This window comes from Dysidea avara, chromosome 9 (genome assembly GCF_963678975.1).
Source record: "Dysidea avara chromosome 9, odDysAvar1.4, whole genome shotgun sequence".
In the NCBI taxonomy this organism is placed as follows: domain Eukaryota; kingdom Metazoa; phylum Porifera; class Demospongiae; order Dictyoceratida; family Dysideidae; genus Dysidea; species Dysidea avara.
In genome coordinates, this window is record NC_089280.1 from 30,302,098 (window position 1) to 30,327,708 (window position 25,611).

Consider the following 25,611-nt stretch of genomic DNA (forward strand, 5'->3'; position numbering starts at 1 on the left):
GAAGGGATTTGGTCCCAAGAGGTGTTCTGTGCTCCAAATGTCTTCCTTTGGGCCAAAGAAAGGAGACCACTAAACAAAGGGGCAGCATTTCACACAAGCATCCAGATTCATCTGCACATATGTGCCTAACCTGCAAGTGTGCAGCTTCAATGTCCTGTTTATAATGAATTGCTCTAGTCTGGCTTTTATTAATAAAGCCTGGATACTTATAGCATGTAAAGAATGAATCAAATTATTTTACAATTCAAAGTGATTGCACTTTCAAAGGCTCCTGACTCCTCATATTAATTCTCAGGTGTACAAACTTTTTTTATTGTACACTATTTATTTTTTGCTGATGTAGAGCCACGGTCTTACGTATAACTACACATTCTTTATTGCATTAGAGTGTTGCAATAACTACTGAAGTTTGTATCACAAAAGTGAGTTGAAGCACTCCTAGAATTCTTTTACTACCAGAGTTTTGTCCTTTACACACTAAGAACTGCATACCTTATTTTATTAGCAGGTGTTGGATAGCTAGACAGTAGCTACATAATGACTATACCAAGGATTTTAATAGTGATAGACAGCTGATTCAACCCATAGACAAGTGTCCCAACCATTGGATCGTATCATGCTACAATTTATGTACATGGGATTGACACACTACTACTTGAATAAAAACAGTTAGCAGCTCCAGCATAAAAGTCATTGAATTTCTTCTGCGTCTTGTTGTGCGTTACATTCTTCGACACTTTATTTTACTAGATTAGGTGTTATTATATTGAGAGGTATGGGGTTTGGTCGGTTTTGCTAGGACAGTTACTACCCAGAGTGGGAGCTGTTCAGCAATCAAAACAGCTATTGATATACTATTTAGAATAATGAACATGAGGGTAATACATGGGCAAATTCTAATTTTGGTGTCAATGTTATAATAACTCACAATGGACTTTATACAGACATGTTCCTCTTTATTATTTTAAACCTTTAAAGACAGTTCAAGACACCATTGGATTAAAGTTATGAGTACATGATTGCAAGAAAACACAAGTAGGCTGATGCTTAAACCACAAAGCCTGATTACCTAATTAAATAACACTACATTTGTAATAACCATGGCAATAACAACAAATGTCTGGTTGTCAAACATTAATTTTTAAGCACTGCAGCCACAAAATACACCAAACACCAGAGATAGAATGATAATTCACCACATTAAACCAGTGGGACAAGCTTCTATATAATTTTTTTAACCATTATCAATACAAACATCATTGTACTGAACGTAAAGATTGATATGCATGCAGATAATCAAATTATTGAGTGAATATAGATATTCCTTTTTAATTTTTTAAAGAAAATCCTGTATTGTTACTTCTAGCTATACAATACACTCAGTATATATTCTGTTCTTTTGGTGGCATCTTGAAATAGTGCCAGGCCTTGTAATACCTTACCTCCAGTATATGAAAAACATATCACAATGGTTTCACAGTATCATAGTAGTCAAATACATTGTGACATTGTAGTTATACAACACTGGAGACATGGTGAAAATATTTTTTGTGATAATATGCTTTCTATATAGAACAATTACTAGCTACTAATTTAAAACACCAGCGCTACATAGCGACTGAACAAGCCAACCAAGTGCATAGCTAGTAGACACCTTTAACACATGATGTAGTTAATTAATTAATTCCAAAACACATGGTACATCTGCGCATGTGCAAGTATTCTTATTAAGGTACAACCATTCCTATTATTGTCCACCACGATCAAATGCCTGATGCTATCGTGTTCAACATTAACTTAGTTTAAAGATATTTAACCTTCATATAAAAAGCTACCAAAATGAAGGCAGAGGTAGTCTATATAGAATAGTTTATAGTTTCATGTAAGTCAGTTGCTAAGATGCATGGTGTGTCCAATACTTGTTTATACAACAGAAACTACCATGCTGTCATGCTATACATCTAGAAACCACCAAGATATCAAGAATAAAGCAGAGAAGAATGGTGGGGAGGTAGTTATTCGACTATTAATTTTGTTGATTTATTATGCAATTTCTGTGCATTTATACAAAAATTGTAACTTTACTGTATTATGCAATCTTATGTACTATAAATTTGCATGGAATTTTATCAAAATTGGGTGTAGCATAATACTGGTTGGTTGTTAGATAATCTCAGCTTCTGTTGTTTGAAACACAAAAGCATTTAATATTATGGTCTTCTGGTAATTGAGTCATGGTTATAAATTTAGACTCTGCTCCTTTTCAGCTGCTGCTGTTCAAGGGTAACTACTGACAACAAACTTAGTGCACAGGAAGACAGAGTACTTCTGCCAATAATTGTGTTCCAGGAGTGCTTATAGATGAAAATGTACATTCCACAGAAAGAAGGCTGCCAATAATTGGTTGTTTTATTTCTAAATACAAACTTATTCAGTTATCCACACACTACTTAGTACCCAGGGATATGAATAACTTAGGTTCCACCAGAAGATATTTTCAAAGAGGGTTATAGCTATCTACCTTATGCTGGCATAATTTGAGTATAATAGGCTAGCGAAAGCATTAAGCATTATGCTAGCATAGTAGGATGATTTACAAGATTTTCAAGTAATGCACAATGCAGCAAAACATGAACACACTACACCTTAATACTGCATATCATATTAAAGAAAATGCGTGGTGCTATTAATTTTTATTGTTTTTTGGCTGGCTATTCACACTTCTAGGAAATAGGATCAAGATACTCTAATAGAGCAGTCAGGAAAGACTGACATACTCTAATAAAACAACCATCTCTAGAGCATTTTGAGCATAATATGCTGGATTTTTGAGCACTGCTCAAAAGCATAATAGGCTATTTTGAAAGTATAATTGGCTCAAAACTAAATATGAGTTTACACTGTTAGTCTATGGTTTTCTTGTGAATAGGTAGACATCCTGTACTTATATCACATTACACAATGTGCATCCGTGATAGAAACCAAAATAATATTTGTGACTGGTCCTGCAAAAATACAGGACATGCAGGAAAAGAAAATTTCCCTACATTTCAACTTTCATGGATCACAACCTCTAATACCATCATGCTATGGTCATACAGTTGTCACCCATTATTAAACATTTGATTGTTGCTGTAGTACAAGTTACAGCTTGTAAATGTTCTCTTTCACTACTGAAATATGATGCAAAGTGTAGTTTGTGCCCACGTGTCCTGTTTTTGCAGGTTGAGTCAAAATATTATTTTAATTGTTTATAAGTAGCTAATTTCATTCTTGACAGTGCATGATTGTCATATTCCCTTTCTAGATATTTCTGAGAAATGAAACTTTTATACATTATTGTGCTGTACTGCATGTTGTTACTAACTATATACTTCTGCATGTGCTGCCGAGCAGAATGATGTGTTGTGTTCCTACTGTGAACTCAATTTCATGGGAGGCCCATAAAATTCTTGGAAATCCCCTGTTCTACTGTATAGTACATGTAGTTGAACATTGTATACATGTACTTTACAGGTCCTCCAGCGATCACAGGTCACCCAACAGGTGGTGATGTGCCAATGGGAAGAAGCATCACTCTCATGTGTAGAGCTAGTAGTCTAGGAACGCTAGCATATTTCTGGGAGAGAAGATCTGGTAGAAGAAGATGGACTACTGTTAGTAATGATAACACAACATCATACACTACTGATACAACACTGACTATTGGAGAGTACATGTACAGATGTAATGTGAGCAATGAAGTTGGATCAGTTGTGTCTAATAGTGCTACTGTGAATGTGTATGGTGAGTAAAATGCAGAGTATTATGTATATAGTGGAATGCAAAGTAATAGATGAATTTCATAATAAGGAATTTTAAACCGTTGCCCCTAGCAACCTGAATTTTACATTATTTTGTAGATGTGAATATCAAAAGTAACTTCTCCAATTTTTAAAAGGACAGCATGTATAGGTCATGAGATATGACATTTTAAAGTTTACAGTTTTCGTATACATTATCTATGGGAGGGGGTAACAGTACCCCTTCTGGGCATTCACATGGATAATGTATGGGAAAACCACAAATTTCAAAATGTCATATCTCATGATATACATACTCTATCATTTTAAAATTTGGAGAGGTTAATTGTGAGATTCACACCTACAAATAATGTTAAATTGAGAAATGACATTAATTGAATTTGTTGTTTTCCCACACATTATTTATGTGATTACCCAGAAGGGGCAACTGTTTCCCCCTCTCATGACAATGTATGGAAAACGACAAACTTTAAAATGTTGTATCTCATGACCTATATATGCTATCCTTTTAAAATTTGGATATGTTACTATAGACATTTACCCCTACAAATATTGTAAAGTTCAGGTTGCTAGGGGCAACTTTTGTTATTATGAAATTCATCCATTATACCACAGGTCCTCCAGAGATCACAGATCACCCAACAGGTGGTTATGTACCAATGGGAAGAAGCATCACTCTCATGTGTAGAGCTAGTGGTCTAGGAATACTAGTATATTCCTGGGAGAGAAGAAGTTCTGGTAGTGATTGGACTACTGTTAGTAATGATAACACAACATCCTACACCACTAGTAGAAAAGTGGCTATTGGAGAGTACATGTACAGGTGTACAGTAAGCAATGAGGCTGGACCAGTTGTGTCTAATAGTGCTACTGTGAATGTGTATGGTGAGTATTGTCCTAACAGGTAAGACATGATGACACAAGTGTCCACAGGTCCTCCTACTATCACAACTCACCCCACCAGTCAGTTGACAACTGTTAGTATGAGTGTTACTCTGAATTGTGAGGGAACTGGTAGAGGATATTTTGCATATCGATGGCAAACTAGGAATATTAATGGAGGACAATGGAGTGATATTAGTAATAGTAATAACAGGAGACGTGTTGTGAGGAACTTACAAGAGTCACAACAGTACAGGTGTGTATTGTCCAATGAAGCTGGTGGGACAAGATCAAATGTTGCTACTGTTACTGTTTTGAGTACGTGAGTTTACCAAATAGTGTAAGCCTTCAATCATCCACCCTGCCATGTGCCAAGTTACTTACCAATCGTTTACATATCAGCATAGTAATTCTGTTGTCACTAGGCCAAGTTGTGGATAACTACTTTGCTCCATGCTGACCAATTGTGTTGACAACAATGTACAATCCTTTTTTGTATTAATTATAAAACAAAGTAACTACTAAAGTAATAATAACCAAAAGCTGCTCATATGTAGTGTAACATATCTTCAGCAGTTGAGCAAACACTGTAGCATGTGACAAGTCTCCACACTTCTAAAACAGTATTTGAATATTGACTGATGGCGCATGCAAGTTCCAGTTTACTATTGCTTTTCAGTTATGTTGCTAATTCTCCTGTTGTTTAGACTGCCTCGCAACACTTTACTTTGCTTTCTGAACTGTTGGCTCCACATTTTATCACTTAAACACCCACAGCTGCGTGCTCTATTCATCTTGTTTACCACTATAAGCTAATGGTAGGATATATGTAACTGGATCTGCGAAAACCGGTCTTATCCCCCAAGTAGGGACCAGTCTATTTTGCTTTTTTTCACCTATTTTTCTTTCCAGCAATTCTTTTATTTTTCACCTATTATTCTCCATATTTTGCTCAAGAATTATAAATTTTGCTCAGCACTGATCTTTGTTAATTGAATATTTCCAATTGCAAAGCTACAGTTTCGCCTTAAAGTGACTGTTCTATTAGAGTATCTCGATCAGCATTTATTTCTAACATGTAAAGCAAGAAGCTAGCTAATATTGCTTAACATGTGTGACTGTTTTATTAGGGTATCTCGATTGTCACTTGTTGTTCCTGTAACAATTAGCTATGCATTGTCGATATTTTAGCGCGTCTGACTGTTCTATTAGAGTATCTCGATCTTTTGTGCAATTTTTATGTTCACTTCACAAAAAAATTGCACCTATTATGCCAGCATTTTGCTCATTGCTTTTACCCACCCATTTTGCCAAAAATTTTGCTGGCGAAATCAACGGGTCCCTACCCCCAAGTCAGGAAGTTTGATTATTTTACACAAACACAAAGCTTAATGAAAGCACTATCAAATTTTACTGTCACAGTCAACCAGAGTCAAGTGGTCTACTTTTGCTGGCTGCTTTTTTTAGCACAGTGGCGAGTTGTACGAGCAGTCCTGGGGTCTTGATGGAGCCCTGGCCAACCAGGAGATGGCTGTGTATAGCTGTACAGCTACGTGGTATTGGACAATGACCTGTGCTGTAAATTTCCTTTCATTTTAACCAGCTCTGACCCCTGAATGGCCCATAACTTGGCCTAATTCATCCCAACACGTTCCTTTTCAATTTTTGAGCACCATCTTGTCCACCTTCCAGGCCCCCCACCTCCCACTCCTTTTGGAGCTCGCCTAATACAGTCAACCTTGGTTTAAAAACTATCTAAAATGGTGGGAAATTTAGCTGTTCAGTGGATGATCTAGAAGGTAAGAAATTGTTGTAAAACATTTGAAAATTTGGTATGCGTAGCTATCACCATTGGCCAGCTACAACACTCTGAATATTTAAAACCGACGTTTTTCAATACTTTTAAATGGGCGATAAGACCAGTTTTCCCAGAGACAGTCAAGCACAAAATTATATAGCCATGAACAAGCAAGCATAGAATTAAAGACATTAATTTTATCAATATTAGTTAATTGGTTATATTGCATAACTAGATTCTTTGGCTTTGGTACTGGATCAGTAGGTATTTTTCTGTATTGATAGAGCACTAGTTTGTCTTGTATCTCATCATCGTTGTATCTGAAGAACAATGATTTGTGTAAAAGAAAACCTAAAAGCCAGTTTATGGTTGGCTTTGGGTATATATTTAAATTATAAAAAAGAAGTAAAATCCAGCCAAGTTGTATAAAAAGGGTACAGCCTTCAAAAACCCTGAGTGAAAAAAGTTGTGAAATCAAAGGTGGTGGCCATGGTTGGCTACAATGATGTGGATGGTACTAAAATTTAATAATGGCCTTTTATTATTAAAATTTATTATCATCAACATCACTGCAGCCATTTCATGGCTACCACACCACCTTTGATTTCACAACTTTATTCACCCAGGATTTTTGAAGGCCACACCCTTTTATACAGCTTGGCTGTTTGTTTTTCTTTTTTTCATGGATTTCACTTCTTTTTGTATATACCCGAAAGTCAACCATAAACTGACTTTGAGGTTTGCTTTTACACAAATCATTGTTCTTATCTGCAGGTGCAATGAAGATGATACAAAACAAACGAGTACTCTACCAATGCAGAAAATTACTAAACTACTTACTGATCCAATACCAAAGCCAATTTATACTGATATAATTTTGTACTTGTTTGTTCATGGCTATATATGTAGCACCTGTATTAGTGTTTTATAACAAAATAAATTCCTTCCAAGTGAGGCATACTATTTGTCTATTAAGATTTTGCAGTGACTGTTCTATTAGAGTATCTCAATTTTACATGCAAAATGTGATAAGTTGCAGTTGCTCAATTTGTACAAAGCAAATCCTGCACTTTTTATGATAGAATACAATTTGCAGCCTGTTGTCACAAGTTTATTAGCATAGCACTTATTATGATGTTTATAATGATTATGATGATGACGATTGGGCAGACTGGTGTGAGTAGGTCTCAATAGTAGTGTACTGCCCCATCTATCTGTGCCAAAATGGCTATAATAATATGTGACCGGATTTGCAAAAAGGGGTCTTCCACACACATCCAATTCCAAAAACCTGAGAGACCATAACTTGGTATTCAAGTAACATGTAAACCTGAAATTTTCTCCATGTATTAATCCATGTTGGTGCCCACTTCTGACCGAATTTCAAATCAATAGCCTTTTACAACCTAAAGTTACAAATTATCAAAGCTGGTAGACTGGATGTGGGTGGAAGACCCATTTTGCAAATCCAGTTACATATAGGCTTTGATTGATGGAATACTATATAGAGAAGTTGTAATAGTATTGTATTGGACATAAACCTAATAAGCCTTATCCGCAATTACATCATAGCTAATTGCAAAAATATTTTTATGGCGAAAAGAGTACTGGTACTTTGCATGGAGAGCCATTGGAAGAGATAACATTTCGAGATGGTCCCTGTGAAGAAAGCACGACAAAACTGGTGAGATATATCAATAATCATCCTATGTAAGGGAATGTATTTTCACACTTCCAAGTCTTCGGGTTTTGTATTCAAACGCAGACCTAGGACTTTTCAAGAAGCATGAAAATATGTGCCCCTACATAGGAATATAGTTAATATGACTCACCAGAGTTTTCTCCTCCTTTCATCATGTGGAACATCTCGAAACATTATCCTTTCCAATGCGGCTCTCTGTACTAAGTACCGCCACTCTTTTTGCCATATTTGCGTCATGATGAAATTTGCGGATAAGGCTCATTATTTTTAGTTTCCCATCCCACCCACATCGCTATTTTTTTCTTACCTCATCAAGGTTTTTGTGCACCACTGCTAAGAAAATTGCATTTTGAGTCATTTTAAACAGGTAATTCAGCTATCTAGTTAGTTAAAAAAATAAAATAAAAATCTGCCCTCCTGTACTGCTATTTTGAGTAAAGGAGGATGAGAAACTAATACTTAAGTTTATGTGGCCTTACAGAGTTTATTTGATTATTAGCAGCAACTGATGTTTTGTCCATCTTTGGAGAATACAAACTTTGGATTAGGCCCGAGTCAAATATGCTCAAAATTTTGCCCAAAATGCTTCAGGAATTTCCCAAATATTTTACCCATTATGCTCTTTCAATGTTCCTATTATACTTGCATTATGCTCCTAATTTGTTACGATTTTCTTGGAACATTTAATCAGTGAATGCTCTATTAGAGTATTTCACTATAAAATGAGTGTTCTATTGCATGCAGCTTGCAGTTTCCACTGGCTGCTCTATTAAGGAGTATCAATCCATTTACAGGAATTAAGCTCCATAGTTTGAAATATCCATTTAATATGCTTATGTTAGTCATACCACTCCAGCCTATTATGCATTTTATTATGGTAGCATATTTGACGCGAGCCTACTTTGAATCTATAGAATTATATTCTTTCCTTTCTGCATTTCCACCTGAGTATTGACGCAGTTATGCAGTCTACTATATCAAAGATGGAATCTATGGTTACCCGCTACTTGAAGAATTGGCTACATCTCCTGAGAAGTGCCTCCTGATTAATTCTTTATTACCCAGGAGTTTGCTGTCCCAGTGTGTCCTATATATATATATATCTGGGGAAGCCAAGTTCAATCTACTTTCTTGTGTCAGTGCTTTCTCTGACCCCCAACTCCATGAGTTGGGCTTGTATCAGCAGTTATGGAAAATTTTCTACAAATGTGACACTGTGGTTACTGGTTGCCAAAAAACAGCTTACCACTCTACCATTAGCTCGAGCACTATACTTGTGATACCAAATCTCACTGTGAGGATCACCTCCTAACACTTTCAGTTCAGTACAAATTTGATGATTCAGCTAAGCTGGAAGCTATGTGGATCTTGGAATCATTAATTTTGTTGTCAGGATTCCATCGAGGGGAATTATCCTTTCTTTTATGGGTATCATTTGACACATTACCAACTGCTGTTAATTTACGTAGATGAAATGTCCAGTGCAGTGTATGATGTGTCTTATATGATTCCCCACATCCCACTACTGCCAATGTTTTGAATGGCTGCCCAGTGGCTTTGTCACAGAATAGATACTTAACAGAATAACCGGGTGCTGCAGTGTTTGGCATCCAAATTTATCAACATTTTTGTAAATCTGCCATTTATTCAAGTTTTTGCTGACCTTCCGAACCTAAAAGCCAGTGAGTCACCTCCAGCCACAATTCCACCATGTGTGATGGTGACTCCTTATCATCCAGACCCTGTTATTCATAATACTGCCACTAATTCAATTGCCTTACTTGAGTTGATCTGTCCATTAGATTCAGAGCACTATCTTCAGTCAGCCAGGTCAAGTAAACAGAACAAGGTAGAGTATCAGCAACTGTTAGCAGAGTTGGATCACTTGAACGTTTGTAACTATTATGAAACTCTTGAAGTTAGTAGTTTGAGCCACTATCACCGTTTCTGTGTATAGAACTTATGGAACCTGTTATATTTTACACACCAGAACACACTAGTGTCAAAAGCAGCAGGAAAGTTTTGGAGGTAGTGTATTACAGCTTCCCAAAGAATATTTATGGCTTGCAGTTGCTGTGAGTGGTTCCCCTCCTCGCCAGACTGACTTTCTTTGTAGTTTTAATGTACATGCATACTTACCTATTTATTTTTTGTGCTCTCTTCAACTCTTTCTTGCCATTCCCACGCAGGTGTTAATTCACTAACCTTGTTTGGTGGTTACATGTGACTGAGGACTCATTTATGTACTTTTAGTGTCTCATTTTCCAATAATGATGGTTCATCTCTCTTTTGCAATGCTCTAATAGAATGTACATTTTTTAGGATTTCTAACAGAACACGCATAGAATGTTCTAGAACAATCTAGATTTTCCAGTAGTATATCTATGAAATTATGAACTTTTACTATTGAGTAGATTTTAGCTAGAAATTTCATTTACAAAGTAGAAATTAAGTAAGGTGATCAGCCATGATAGCAGAAGCTCAGTCATTAAGGATTTGGGTGTTCAGTATGGAGGTCCCTGGTTTGAATGCTAGTAAGTTTTTTTGACATTTTTCATGCACTTTTTTTATCCCACGTTGACTGTTCTATTAAAATATTTCGACCCCGTGATTTACAGTTATTTGGTTTTTACCTTGTAACTCTATAGCTGTCAATACGATTTCTTTTATACCACAAAAGGTTTGAGCTATGATGGTCAACCTATACATAAGTGATTTACCATGTAGGCATGACAACAAGTTGGCCTTTTCTGATGCAAATAATTGTCCATAGTTTTTAATCGGATTTGCACCAAATTTGGTACATGATTTTCCACAATACATAAGTGTACCAAAGCTCAAGAAAATTGAGCTACGCATTTGCATTTTATAAACATTTTTGTTACAAATCATGAATTAAACCAATATTGGAGTACTCTTGTGTCATTTGGGCACCACATACACATAAATACATATCTCTTATTGAATCAGTCCAGAGGAATGCTGCAAGGTTTGTTTTTATTGCAACCCACTGAGCAAAAACCAGCCATTTTTGCACATTCCTTGAATTATCACTTCTCTATTATCTGTAGTATCAAAGGAGTGGACAGCCAATGTTTCAGCCTTTTGTGATGAATAGTCTTGGGATTTATAGTGCTAGACAGTTGGAACAGGAATAAACTTGATTTATACGGCAACAATATGCCAAATAAAAAAACTGGCACTCATTTAATCAATCATAACTCACGACTGAAACAAGCTGGAGTTTGGCTCAATCTGTTCACCATGAACTGGCACATCAATCAATGTATAGTGTTTTCTGTGCATGTCTCTGTGTGGACAAAGAAGAAGGCTGTTTCAGTGAACAGGATAATCTGGTGGTGTGTACGTTTTATTGATTTGAGCTTTGTTTCAGTGCATACCAAAGTGATTAAAGCATGCATAAATTTTTTTATGTAGCATGCATATTTCTACCTGGTTTATTTCAATACGTTTTATAGCAAAATAGAACTTTATGAAAAAGGACAGTTGTCACTCAGCGGGTCACCCCTTTTCAAGTGTTTCTGAAATGTTACAAAGACTAAACTGGAAGCCACTAGTACATCATCAAATCCAACTAAAAGCCATCACCATATTTAAGATCACACACAACCTCATCAACTACCTGCCAATATCTATCTTATACCAGTTTCATCTGACCACTACACCAGAGGTCACCAAATGAGATTTCAACAACCAATGACAAGAATTTACACTCAATTTTCCCTCTTCAATAAAGATTTTAAATTCCTAAAGTGATGATATCATATCATGTACAACACTGGAGCAGGGCTAGACATGAGTAACTAATCATTTATAAATTAGCTAACTTTTATCTGTGCTTTAATACTCTACATAGAGACAGTTAGGCAATCTTGCTCAAATTTGGTGTGTGGGGTGCTGAAGGTGGAGGGCATTAAAATGATTCTAATTCGAGAAAGGAACAAGAGCTACGTATGCATGAAAATTATGCTTTGGTACTTCCTGTATATACTCACTGTGTGGCATGCCTGTTTTCTTGGCCGGATGACACACATTTGACTGTGTTTTGTTTCTTCTGTAAATATACTTATGATGTGGTGTGCCGGCTTTCTTGGCCACATGATACACTACTGTGTGTCTTGATATTTGATTCCGGTATTGTGAGACTGGTTTCTGGTCAATAAGTATTATGGAGAAGTGCAAAGCCTCATGACCCCTAATATATGCTTCTACCTTACTGTATGATAATCACTAACTCAAAGTTTAAATTTCCATATATGTGACCTAATTTTAGAAAACTGTCAATATACGCACAATAGTACTTTTGTAATAAAACACATTCAAAAACAATGGGTAAAAAATGCAAGCTTCAGAAAAAAATTTACGCAAGTTTTTATCGCCTTGCTGGTCGGTGAATTGACACTCTAGTGGACAAATCTTGGGAATCATCGTGTTCCCCTATTCATAGGGAGTTTAAGGTGGCACTGAAGTAATCAAATGAAGCCTTACAAGGCTAATGGGACATCATGTTTGTGGCCATGCGCAAAAAAACATGGAAAACTAGTAGAACAAAGCAAAGCACTTCGAAATATTGAAACAACTCTATTAGACTGTAAGGCTACTATTCCTGATACAAGTAACGATATTCACGTACTGACTTCATCGCCTTGTCAAAACTCTGGTAACTTCACGGTGAACAACACCAGCTGTCATCGTGTGATTACTGCTTTACAGAGTGCGCCCTGGCCAGTTACACTGTCTTACAATTTGTGAAATAACTCCATATTTATGTACCATTGACCCTCAAAATTTGGCAGAGACACTGGTGAAGCATTTCTTTACAGGGCTATGGAAAGATGTTTCGCGATTCGCTGTTGATGGGCGTGATATCACTTGTTGAAAAATGCGGGTTTGCATTTTAACCAGTTTCCACGTTGTTATCGTTAAAAAGGATTCCATAGAGTTGTTCTACAAGGTGAGAAGCCATAAGAGCCAAGGAGGCTTAGCACTAGGTTGTTTCTGGGGTGAGTTATTTTTAAAATCGGCTCGTAAGTTCAGAGTTTAATAGCCACAAAATTAAAGTGGGTGATTTCACAGAACTTGGCATGCTAAGTTACAACATTACAGGCTATCATAAGCACCCTTTAAACTTAGACTACATGGTTCACAAGCGGAGTTCTCCACCACCCTAAAATAGCTAATTAAGCACGTGGGCTAATTTTAATTGTGACAAGTGGGCATTGTACGGCTTCACATAATTACTTCAGCGCCACCTTAATAATCCTTGTTTCATCTTCATACACAGGTGGGTTTCTGATTTACAGACGTTTGTTTACGTTGCAGTGACGAAAGAATTTATAACAATTTTTCTTCAATGGATTCGCCTTCCTTCTGAATCACAGAAGAATACCTTTGGCAAAAACTATAACTTGGTGGATTCACAAATTCATGGCGAATACAATGACCAAAGATTCAACTTCGTACAGCGTTGTATCATTAAGTTATGATGGTTTATGTAAGCGCCTGTAGATTATTTTCTCGATGTCTTTTGTACGTATTGATTTATTCGCTCAACCAGGTGTCTACTGCTGTATTTCCCACACTGCTTATCTCATGAAGCTGAAACTTATCCAATCCATTCCTCTTTCCCTGTAGACAACAAAGAACCAATACAATGAATTTTGATAAATGTGTGTATATCGACGGTTTTATAAAATTAGGTCACATATATACTCGTTGAATATTGTATCTGTACTTTCTTTCAGTATGCTTTACATTTACTTTAGAAATCACTACTCATCCTCAAAACAGCTCGGTCCCAGTTGGTTCATCAGTGAGTTTAACATGTACATCATCAGTATCATCTGATGTGACATTCTCATGGACTAGTGATGGTAGAGATGTTACAGGACAATCAACATCAACTGGTGACATTAGTATACTAACAATTACTAGTGTGAGGAGTAGTGATAATGGTAGTTATGTGTGTAATGTGAGGAGTGGATCATTATCAGTGATGTCTAACACTGCTACCCTGACTGTCTATGGTAAATATGTAGACACTGAATATGTACAAAACTGTTTTGTTTATATATATATAGGTCCTCCCACAATCACAACTCACCCCACCAGTCAGTTGACAACTGTTAGTATGAATGTTACTCTGAATTGTAAGGGAACTGGTAGAGGATCAATTACATATCAATGGCAGACTAGGAATATTAATGGAGGACAATGGAGTGATATTAGTAATAGTAATAACAGGAGACTTGTTGTGAGTAACTTACAAGAGTCACAACGGTACAGGTGTGTAGTGTCCAATGAAGCTGGTGGGACAAGATCAGATGTTGCTACTGTTACTGTTTTGAGTAAGGATAGTAAGTAGGGACCATGAAAGTGTGCATTTCCTTCAAAACAACCAATCCTGATCTTTCTTGGTTACAAGCCCAAAGCATGCATTCACAATGCTTTTGACAATTTTCTACTAAAATTATGTTTTTTTAATTTTCTATACTGACTATGTGACTAACTAATGTGTTTTGCCAAGTATAACTCAACCATGGATAATGAATGCTGTAGGCTACATGAAGCAATCATTACACACATTCGTTTTTGCATCGGTTTTATGTTGACTCTTTCCAGAACACTAATAGGCACTCCTATGATGGTTAATCTTTCTATGAACCAATTTTCAGCTCATTTCGTGAAGTGGTTTATCCTGTAGGCATGACAGAAGTTTAATGCTTTTTAGCATAATGTTCATCAGATTCACACAAAATTTTGGGATTCACAATTACAGTCCTTTTAAGTGTGTAAAATTTCAGCTTAATTGGATTGCAATTTTTGCAATGTGAATGAAAAGAAGTAGAAGAAAAGCGGGGAAGAAATTGAAACTTTGGTTGCTCGTATCTTTGGATTGGCCGAAGTAATTCCCTTCAAATTTGGCATGTGGACTGACATACCAGGCAGGCAACTCCTATAAGTATTTTATCCATTTGAATAAGGTATCACAGAGCTATGAATGCATGAATGCATTTTCTTTTCCTGTAAATATGCTCACTGTGTGGCACGCTGACCTCTTGGGCTGCACGACACACTACTATGTGTCTTGATTAACAGGCTATATAGTAAGTGGCAATGTTTACAAAAAATCATTTATGTTGTGATAAAAGCACCATATTTCTGTGGAAGTTAAGTAAGATATATATACTAAATGATTTGATATATGTGACCGGGCCTGCGAAAACAGGGCATGTGGGCACAAACTACACCCCATCACTCTATAGGTCATATCTCAGTATTGGAAATGTATATTTCCATTCTGTAACTTGCATCATGATGCCAATTAAATGCCTACTAAGAGCTGAAAATTGCAATGCCATAGCATAATGGTACAAAATGTTATGAGTGATGAAAGTGTGAAAAAGTAGGCAAAAATCATGTGCCCACATGCCCTATTATCGCAGGCCCGGTCACATATGGTGTCACATCAAAATCATTGTCTGAGAGCATTTTTGGAGATTTTAGACTAGGTTATAAGGCCAAATTTGACTTTTTGGCTTGCATCCCATAAATTTAGTTCAATACCGTTTTAGTTGCTCTTCTAAAGATGCCAATATCCTGGGATAAGTATAAAAGTACATATAGATGCAGACACAATCCAATAGAAATAATGTGTTGTACATCTATGGCTTCATGTAGGGTAACCCTCTGCATTTCTTATGATTACAATTGCAACCTATTGGCCTACGTAAATGGACACTTCCCTTGATCATCTTTTGGAACTGACTATTTTCTTTTGTTCCTACAAAGGTGCAAAGTTGCTATTGGACACTATTATGGCTTCCACATACACTTTGTAATGGTTTTATTTGTCAGGTTCTTTGTGTGTGATGTGATTGGTAATTTCAACCTAATACGAATTAGTATGAATAAAGTAAATATTTTACCAAGTTTGGTACTTTTATCTAAAAGTGAACGATCTTATCACTTAGCCACTCTATATTACTGAAGTAGGAATTAAAATTAACATGCACTAGTATAGCTACACAGGTGTAGGCAACCTCCTTTGTTTCATTACATTTTGTTTCTACAAATACAAGTAAAATTTTATTCAAGTTTAACTTGGGTACATAGTAAAAGTAATGAAACAAGGAAACAGATAATTATACTAATGAATACTTGAGTCATGGCCAGGCTGCATATGACTAAAGTAGAAAATTAAATGTCCACCACTATTTATAGCTGGGTGCCCCCTTGTTTCATTACTTTTTGTTCCCAATCAAACTTAAAATTGATGTTCCATGTGCACAATATAATCATGACTATAGTGAACCCATGCATATATCACATCAAAAGTAAGAATGGCCCCAAAAAATTAATTGTTTGTCTGAACATGTGTCCTAACCGGCCTAATCTATTTCGCAGACTGGACTCACTGGAACAGCTTTACACAATAGGCAATGGATACTGAACCGAAAGTTGTTTCAGTAAGCTGTACCAGCTATTAAACCGACAGTAAAACTTAGATAATTTTTAAAAAGCATTACAAAAACGAAAAAAAAAAATGAAAAAAAGCTCATTTGGGGCTTGAACCCTGGACTACTGGTGTGCTAGGCCAGTGTGCTATCCACTGTGTTGCCGCTACTAGCTACCCCCCCCCCCCCCCTCCTACTTTTCTATCTTAGGCCAGGCAAACTTGATCACTTGTTTCTCATCTACAAAAATTTGGATTTCCTCCAGGTGAAAGGTCATTTTTCATTATCAAGTGACATTTGCTGTGCTGTAAAATGATAGCCAGCCTTCTTAGCACCAAAATACATGTGCACATGATTGATAGCAGCAATAATGAAATTAGAGGTGGTGGGATAAAGAGGAATGTAGGCAGGGGATGAGAAACAATTTTTTAAGTTTGCCTTCCCTTATAAATGTAACTCAAGCAGTAAGCAAGCTACACTATAGTAAGAAGAACATAACCTAAAGGTGAAGAAGAAACCAAAGCTGAACCTGACCTTAACCCTAACACTAATACTCACTTTTCGCATGCCCTAAAGTTGCATACTCAGGGCAATTACTTCATGCGTGCCCTATAGCGGAGGTGTTTTGTTGCTTCAGTACTTAGCACTAGCGTTAGGGCTGTAATGATGAACCAGTTTATTTGCATAGCCCCATCACTTTGCCTGATGGCGCCACCTGAAGAATAATTACTGGCTCATCTCCGCAGCCCTAATAATAGTGTTAAAGCAACAAAGGATAGCCTCTATCGCGCTTTATCACTGCTAGTACACATGTATCATAAGTGTATTCTAATAAATTAGTGCATGCACTAGTTTCATGACTTTTAAGGAAGAGCAGTACCAGTAGTTGTAGCTAAATAGTGGTGTCCCAGTGTTGCAAGAGATGGATAATGTCTGTATTATTGTTTAAAAGCTATTTCCAGCTCAGTCCATGAGTCCAGTTGGCAAGTCCAGTCCATCCATGAAATAGATAAGGCCATCCTAACCACAATCACTGAGAAGTGAAGAGGCCATTACACTTCATTTTCAACTATATACAGGTATGGTCAGCCTATTACACAATGTTACAAGCAAAGAACAGTTTAGAAGCGCTCATCCAACGGTAAAAAAAAGCAGCTATTTTTAAGTTACACCCGTAGAAGGGATCAGTTAGTTTGATAGTCAGTCAGATAATTTAACTGGATAAAAATAAATTTTACAACCTATTGGAATCATTTACTGAAGACCTTAAGGGTACTCGCTGATATCTGTAGCCATTTAAGTGCCAGCCCAGAAACCACATGCGGCTGTTGCATCATAATTGGCATTACTACGCATACTTGTAGTATCTGTGTTAAGCGCCCGTGTTTTGTGCCAGAGAACACAAGGAAGAGCAGCATGTTTTTTACTTTAAAATCGTCACTTAAGTGTTAGCAAATGATTGTCTGATGGATCAAGAGTTACACTAGCATGAACTAGTCTAAAAGTAAGGCGACAAGTACTTGTGAACGCTTCTTTCGCTTGTAGCCAACATGCGTTCATGCCTTGTTTTCTCGAGTGATAGGGTATGCTGGTAGTTTGTATTGTAATTGTAAGCTGCTTATGTAGGGGACTATGTTACCAGCTGGAATCACAAGGTGTTACAAGCTGCTGATGATGGCGTGTCTAGCGTAACCTATCCAAGAGCGACTTGCTGGAGACTCCAGGCATAGCAAGAAGCTGTTCCTGTGTGTGAAGAAGAGAAAACAGAGCTTCTTTGTGTTTAGAACAGCATTTATGACATGTTATTTTAAAAAGTTGGTGATTGCGGTTAATAGGAATTTGTGTGGTTATTTCATCAATAATGTTGGACGCACGCTATCCTTGCACATGTTTACTAAAAATAAAACTAGGTTTTGAGTGATAGCCGTAAAAGCTTCAAATTTGCACGGAGATAGGCAGATAAATGCTCTACAGGACTATGAAAAGATTTTGTCTGTAGCACTATGGCTTCGCGAGTAATGGCAATGGAAACACGAGGGTTTGGTTAGTGAAACACACTTTCAGCGCTTACTTATTATCAATCTAAGCTATGGATTAATACTTTTCATAGATATGTGAGTTGTAACCTTACATAAGTATATTTAGCATGATTTCCAGCGCTCTAGTGGTAAAGATGAAGGACTAGTTTCGATTTAAGCGCTCTGGATAGAATTTCACGTAGCTATAGAATGGTAAAGGATGGATTCATTTTACACGTTAATAATAATAATAAAAAAAATAATAATTTAAATAAAATTTAAAAAAAAACAAAAAAAAAACAACGTTGTCTGGTTATAAGAGACAGTACAAAATTATGCATTGTATGGCTTCAAATATCCGCGAGCACCCTTAAGGATTGATTATAATGCTGCCAAGGTTCCATGAGGGTGTTGTGAGTTTGGTTTCTGGTCAGTATTGTTTTTTGTGAGAAAATGCAAACCTCCATAATTCCCAATATACTTACATCACTACCTCACTGTATGATAATCACTACTCAAATTTTAAATTCTAGTTTTCCTTATATACTCATTGACTATTGTATCTGTACTTTCTTTCAGTATGCTTTACATTTACTTTAGAAATCACTACTCATCCTCAAGACAGACTAGTCCCAGTTGGTTCATCAGTGAGTTTAACATGTACATCATCAGTATCATCTGATGTGACATTCTCATGGACTAGTGATGGTAGAGATGTTACAGGACAATCAACATCAACTGGTGACACTAGTATACTAACAATTAAGAAAGTCAGAGGAAGAGATGATGGTAGTTATGTGTGTACTGTGAGGAGTGGATCATTATCCGTGATGTCTAATTCTGCTACCCTGACTGTATATGGTATGCTATGGGCTTTGATTGTAAACAAAACCAGAGAGGTGTACCATGTGTATGCCACTCTTTAGGCTTGTATATAGCCAGATGAACTAATTGCTCATGACAGTCAATCACTTCTCCTTACACCTCTTGATCAATGTAGTCCTCTTAGAAACTAGTATGATGTGCCACTCTACATCAAATTCCTGAAATAACTTTAGCTCCCCCACAGACCCCCCACTCCATATACCCACTACCCTAACCATGTACATTTCATTTGCAAAATACATATTTTTTGCAGGCTAATTGCATGGGATAGTGCTGCGGATGCTAGTTTTCATACTCAACAACTATGGTAGCTGTTAATTCAAGTATTTGACTGACTGCTCTATTAGAATATCTCAATCTTGTATAATGTTTTTGGAGATGGGGAATATGCCCATTGTACCCCCATTAATTGTTGCATAAGAAAGTACGTACATGGTGTGTATTTAAACCCTGAAGTGATTGTTCTATAAGAGTATTTGAAAGTATAAAGATTTTATAGATATAAACTTATTCAAGTTTCTAAATATTGTCTGGTCCCAAGGGATCAGGGTCCTCTGTATGCATAGTTGACTGTTGTACTTTACAGGTCCTCCAGAGATCACAGATCACCCAACAGGTGGTGATGTACCAATGGGAAGAAGCATCACTCTCATGTGTAGAGCTAGTGGTCTAGGAACACTAGTATATTCCTGGGAGAGAAGAAGTTCTGGTAGTAGTTGGACTACTGCTAGTAATGATAACACAATGTCATACACTACTGATACAACACTGACTATTGGAGAGTACATGTACAGGTGTAATGTGAGCAATGAGGCTGGATCAAATGTGTCTAATAGAGCTACTGTGAATGTGTATGGTGAGTATTGTCCTAACAGGTAAGACATGATGACATAAATGTCCACAGGTCCTCCCACTATCACAGCTCACCCCACCAGTCAGTTGACAACTGTTAGTATGAATGTTACTCTGAATTGTGAGGGAACTGGTAGAGGATCAATTACATATCAATGGCAGACTAGGAATATTAATAGAGGACAATGGAGTGATATTAGTAATAGTAATAACAGGAGACATGTTGTGAGTAACTTACAAGAGTCACAACGGTACAGGTGTGTGGTGTCCAATGAAGCTGGTGGGACAAGATCAAATGTTGTTACTATTAGTGCTTTGAGTGAGTGACACAACTAGTATAAAGCATTTCTATGCATTTCTTCCCACAGAAATCACCGCTCACCCATCAAGTACTACTGTTATAGCATTACAAGATGTCACATTAACTTGTTCAGCATCTGTTAATGACGTGACATACTCATGGCATCGTGATGGTGGTAGTGTTCCCTCCCGATCAAGAGGATGGAACAGTAACACATTCACTATTACTAGAACTACTCCACCTGATGAGGGAAGATATTATTGTATGGCTAACAAGGAGGGAATTAGTGTGGAGTCTAATAGAGCTAGAGTGAGGGTGGATGGTGAGAACAAATACTGTTGATAGAAATGCACCAACATGCATTTTATCCACTTAGTCAATAACATGATGACCAATGCTGTCAATTTTGTACATCAAGATTCACAGTAGTGAGTTGTGCAGCCAAGAAAGTAAAAAGTGCATGCCTCAAATAAAATAAGCACACCTACTACCGTGAATTTATTTTCATGCAGCAGCAATTTCACAATCCTAACTGCAATTCATGTGATGTCCACCACTTTTAATACATCTGCTCAACAAACTCTCAGCTTGATATCAGATACAAACAATGCTGCTTGTATCCATACTAAGTGACTCACCTATAAGGCACTGATATGGGCCAAGGAAGTTGGGTGATTCTTTTCTGTTGAACATACCAACCTGGTTAGCCATCATTTTTTTTCTCTGAATTTGGACTATGAAGCCCTATGGTTGTGCTCTCTATTTCGTACCTCTTCCTGTTGGTGCAAACCTGTTGTAAAATACTAGTACAAGTGATCCCTGGCGTTTTGGCAGATTCTCTGTGAAGTTGGAGATTCAAAATCCTACCACAAACGATAAGTTTGAGTTAGACTTCCTGGACATAATTGTCATCATCATTACACTGCAAAAGTTCCAAGAAAATATGAAGATAGTACTGGTAAGAATTCTCCATAGATACTCTAATAGAGCAGTCAACTATACTAAAGAATATCAGGTTCACAAGCTATGTAAGTTGCTGCCTATTGGTGGTGATGAAGATTAGTCCATCAGCTGCAAGTGTGAATTTCATTTCAAAACTTTCATAATATTCTTCTGCTAGTTACATTGAAATTGTTTGCATACTGTTGTACCACTGACTAGATACTTATCTCTAGGTAACTGTGTCCACACAAAAATAGCTAAGCTGTGAAAAAAGGATGTAACCTTCAAAAGCCTGGGTGAAAAGTTGTAATATCAAAGGTGGTGACCAAGAAATGGCTACAATGATGTTGATGCTAATAACACACCACAAATGTTAACATTAACATCATTGCAGCCATTTCTTGGCAACCACCTTTCTTTTTCACCCAGGATTTTGAAGGCCACACCCTTTTACACAGCTTGGCACTTTTTGTGTGGATTTCATTTTCTTTTTGTAGTCTGTTATGGTCACAAAGCCAAGACGTTATAGTTGTACTGTACTACATGTTTTATTTGGTTATTGTAATGCATTTCAGTCAGCCTTTAAAGGTTGTATACAACCTGTGAGACCACAGGATGAGCCAAAGGCAACTACACCTTGAATGTAATAGTATAAGATGGTGAACATGTCATACTACAACATATATGCAAAGGAAACTGACTATGAGAGGAACTCTTGAGGCCTTACCTGTGTACTAGAGAGTGGAGGGTACTTTAGAGTATAGCAATTTCCACCTTAATTTTTTAATTGTATGTTATTGCTGCCATGCATGGCTGGTAAGTTAACACCATTCAAAGCTTAATAACATTTATCATTTTTATGCCCATATGATTAATCGTGTACATATATACAGTCCTGATTACTAATGAAATTGCACCATACATCTTTTTTGAACATGCTTGTTCTATACTTTATGCAATTTTGTTATTTGTAACAAGTGAATAGAAGTTTTTATATTTCTTAAAGCTGCTATTACATCATGTGGTTACTCTACATAGACCAGTTATCCATCAATGTTACACTAATTAATCCAGTGATTAATGAGAGAAGAACTGCTCAGTTCACTGCTACAGCATATGGTGTTAATGTGAGAAATTTTGTGTATCAATGGAGGAAAAACGGAAGTAGAAGTCTTCCTAATAAGGTGTCTGGTGTTAATGGAACAGTGTTAACGATTCCTAATCTTGTTGAATCTGATGAAGGAGTGTATTATTGTACTGTGACTAATCAGTGGGGTAATAGTGTGAGGAGTGATGATGTCACTTTGACTGTGAAAAGTATGTAAGGCAGTAGTGTAGAAAAGTGGTAAAGTGTGTGTGTGTGTGTGTGTGTGTGTGTGTGTGTGTGTGTGTGTGTGTGTGTGTGTGTGTGCAGTGCCAGAGATAACAGTCGGCCATCGGCCATTTTCCAAGCAAAATGACGTTTTGACCCGACTATTTGGAGGCTTGTTCGGTCAAACATCCGACAAGTAGCAAGACAATTGGTAAAAGCTCACTAATTAAAAATCAAGCAAGCTATAACAGATGTCACATCAAGCTGATAGCGTACCTCACAGCTACTCAACATCCCAGCGAAGATGGGGGGCCTATAGGATGTTACCACGTGACCACAGACGACAGGAGACTTGTTCTAATATTTTGGTGCAAACATTCTGTGGTGGATTTAAACTTAAGTTGTTTTGTGAAGACTTCGGAAGTTTGGAAACATTTAGACTATGTACATTTGAGGATATTCAAGTCTACTGAGTGAAGGAATTTAAAGCAACTTGTGTCTAGTTTTTGGCGGGAGAGTCCAGTTGAGCCACATTGGCCAGGAGTGATTCCCCCTTCCACATTACTGACATCAGTGATATACTGAGCGATTAGTCTTGAAGTAAAACAGTGGAAACCAGCAATATCAGATGATAAATCACACCATAATCATATCTCATGGCCAGGGGTAAGCCAGCTCGGCATGGATAACGTAAAGGATGGTAGCGGTTGTTGCTGTAGCCGAATCATTGTTATGTGGTGGTTAGTATGTTTAATCTATGTGCTGGAGCATGTTTCTTCTAAAGATGAGGTGTGACTATTGCCAAAGCTATGACGTTTAACCTGGTAGATATTCGTAGCTCATGTACTTTATCTTAGTCATCATGCTGTAAGGTAGTTAGTTAGTCATAGAATAAGGTACACATTTTTGATTGACAAATTTAATAGGAGCCCATATGAAAATGGGCTCCTAAAATGTATGTGGTGGAGTTAGAAGTGTTTCTAGGTGTTCCATATGATGGTGACCTGTGAAGGATTGCTTGTGGTGCCCAATAGTATAATATCCTGTGATGCTGTTCTCAGAAACACATCAGCTACATACCACTTGCTGTTCCCAAGACATAAGATGGCCAATTAAGTCTGTAAATGGCCTACCAAATTTAATCTTGCTAGGACATTTGACCAGTCAATGACGAATTCTTATTTCTGGCACTCTGTGTGATGTGTGTGTGTGTGTGTGTGTGTGTGTGTGTGTGTGTGTGTGTGTGTGTGTGTGTGTGTGTGTGTGTGTGTGTGTGTGTGTGTGTGTGTGTGTGTGTGTGTGTGTGTGTGGGTGTGTGGGTGTGTGGGTGGGTGTGTGTGTGTGTGTGTGTGTGTGTGTGTGACGGGGAGGAGTTAAGCAAGTAAATATCTGGAGAATCCACAAACAAATTAACGATAAAAGAATTATTATGGGCTCTTGGGGGGTACAGTTGAACATTTTTGGCCATTTTTATTCTGGAGCCTAGTATTATGAAACAATTAATATAAATTAAATATTGTTTCAAGTGCACTCAAATATAATTATAATTACAATTAAATTTCACATAATATTTTGTATCAGTGTCTAAATGGGTCACTATTGTTGACCCGGATGATCCACTGACCTGAATAGCAATCTGGGTCAGACCCAGGCGCGACCCAGATTATTTATAAGGCATGTGCCAAAAGCTACATTTTAAGTGCTTCCCTGATCAGTGGCAAATATAGGGGGTCAAGTTGGTATACATGTCAATTGTGCTCTATATGTCATGAAAATCTCATCCAGTGATGCTTTATCTTTCTATCTGTGACTTGTAGCTGCAATAGCTACGTACCACCAGACTCTATCATATAAATGCCATATTCCCAAGACTCCCAACGGTCAGCCTACATGCTAATTAAAACCCATAATTGAATATATTTGATTGTAATATGTAAGTACACAGCTAGCTGTGTATATATGAGTAGCATTGTATAATCAAACAAAATTTCATTGACCCAAACAGTAACTTTCCTAGCTGTACACACCAAAATATGCTAAATGTATAAACCTTTAAATATTCAGAGTTTGTCAGCATTTTCAAGGGAGCTGCATCAAGTGCATTCTAAGATCCTGTCTAGCGACTACACCATTGTATAGTCTAGTGACTACACCTGCTAGCAGCTCTACACAGCACACAAAAGTGTGTACTGTGCAGAGCTGCTGTACAGACTATATAAATAGTTTAGCAGAAGGATAGCTGGAAATCCTGGCCCATCAATAATTGTGCACTGTAATGACCATAATGTAAACATCAAAATCAACGTATCAAGATTGAAATACCCCAACTGAGCAGTCACCTCGAATACAACAGAAATGTGATGAACCCATGCTGAAATCACTCTCAAATTCCATCTCAAAGGGTCTAATTTTTAAAACTTTCCTTGGGGGGGCATGCCCCAGACTCCCCTAGGTTGGCATACTTTGCATGCTAGTGTGCCTTCTCTGTAGTGTCATTTCATTTTGACCCCTATTCCCAAATGTCTATATCCACCCCTGCCCCTAGTGTATCATGTTAAGTAAATGGATAGCTGTACAATACCTAAACAGGAAGTTTTTAACTAGCAATAGTAAATGCAAAACAATCACAATAAATGGCT

General features: G+C 37.1%; 2 protein-coding genes across 2 annotated transcripts in view; both read left to right on the plus strand.

The window, feature by feature from the left end:
• LOC136266477 (roundabout homolog 1-like) overlaps window positions 1-3,794 on the plus strand; it is a 37,252-nt gene extending 33,458 nt beyond the window's left edge. The window contains exon 5 of the mRNA XM_066061491.1: window positions 3,517-3,794. Within this exon, the coding sequence (XP_065917563.1) occupies window positions 3,517-3,794 (278 nt within the window). The remainder of the gene's footprint in view (window positions 1-3,516) is intronic.
• A 679-nt stretch (window positions 3,795-4,473) lies between these two features.
• Window positions 4,474-21,351, plus strand: LOC136267038 (hemicentin-1-like). The gene is made up of 9 exons (XM_066062100.1): window positions 4,474-4,688; window positions 4,737-5,003; window positions 13,972-14,232; window positions 14,287-14,553; window positions 19,281-19,541; window positions 20,152-20,421; window positions 20,470-20,736; window positions 20,786-21,040; window positions 21,095-21,351. Exons 1-9 carry the CDS (start codon window positions 4,484-4,486, stop codon window positions 21,145-21,147), a joined length of 2,106 nt encoding a protein of 701 aa, XP_065918172.1. The 5' UTR covers window positions 4,474-4,483; the 3' UTR covers window positions 21,148-21,351.
• The last annotated feature ends 4,260 nt before the right edge of the window (window positions 21,352-25,611 follow it).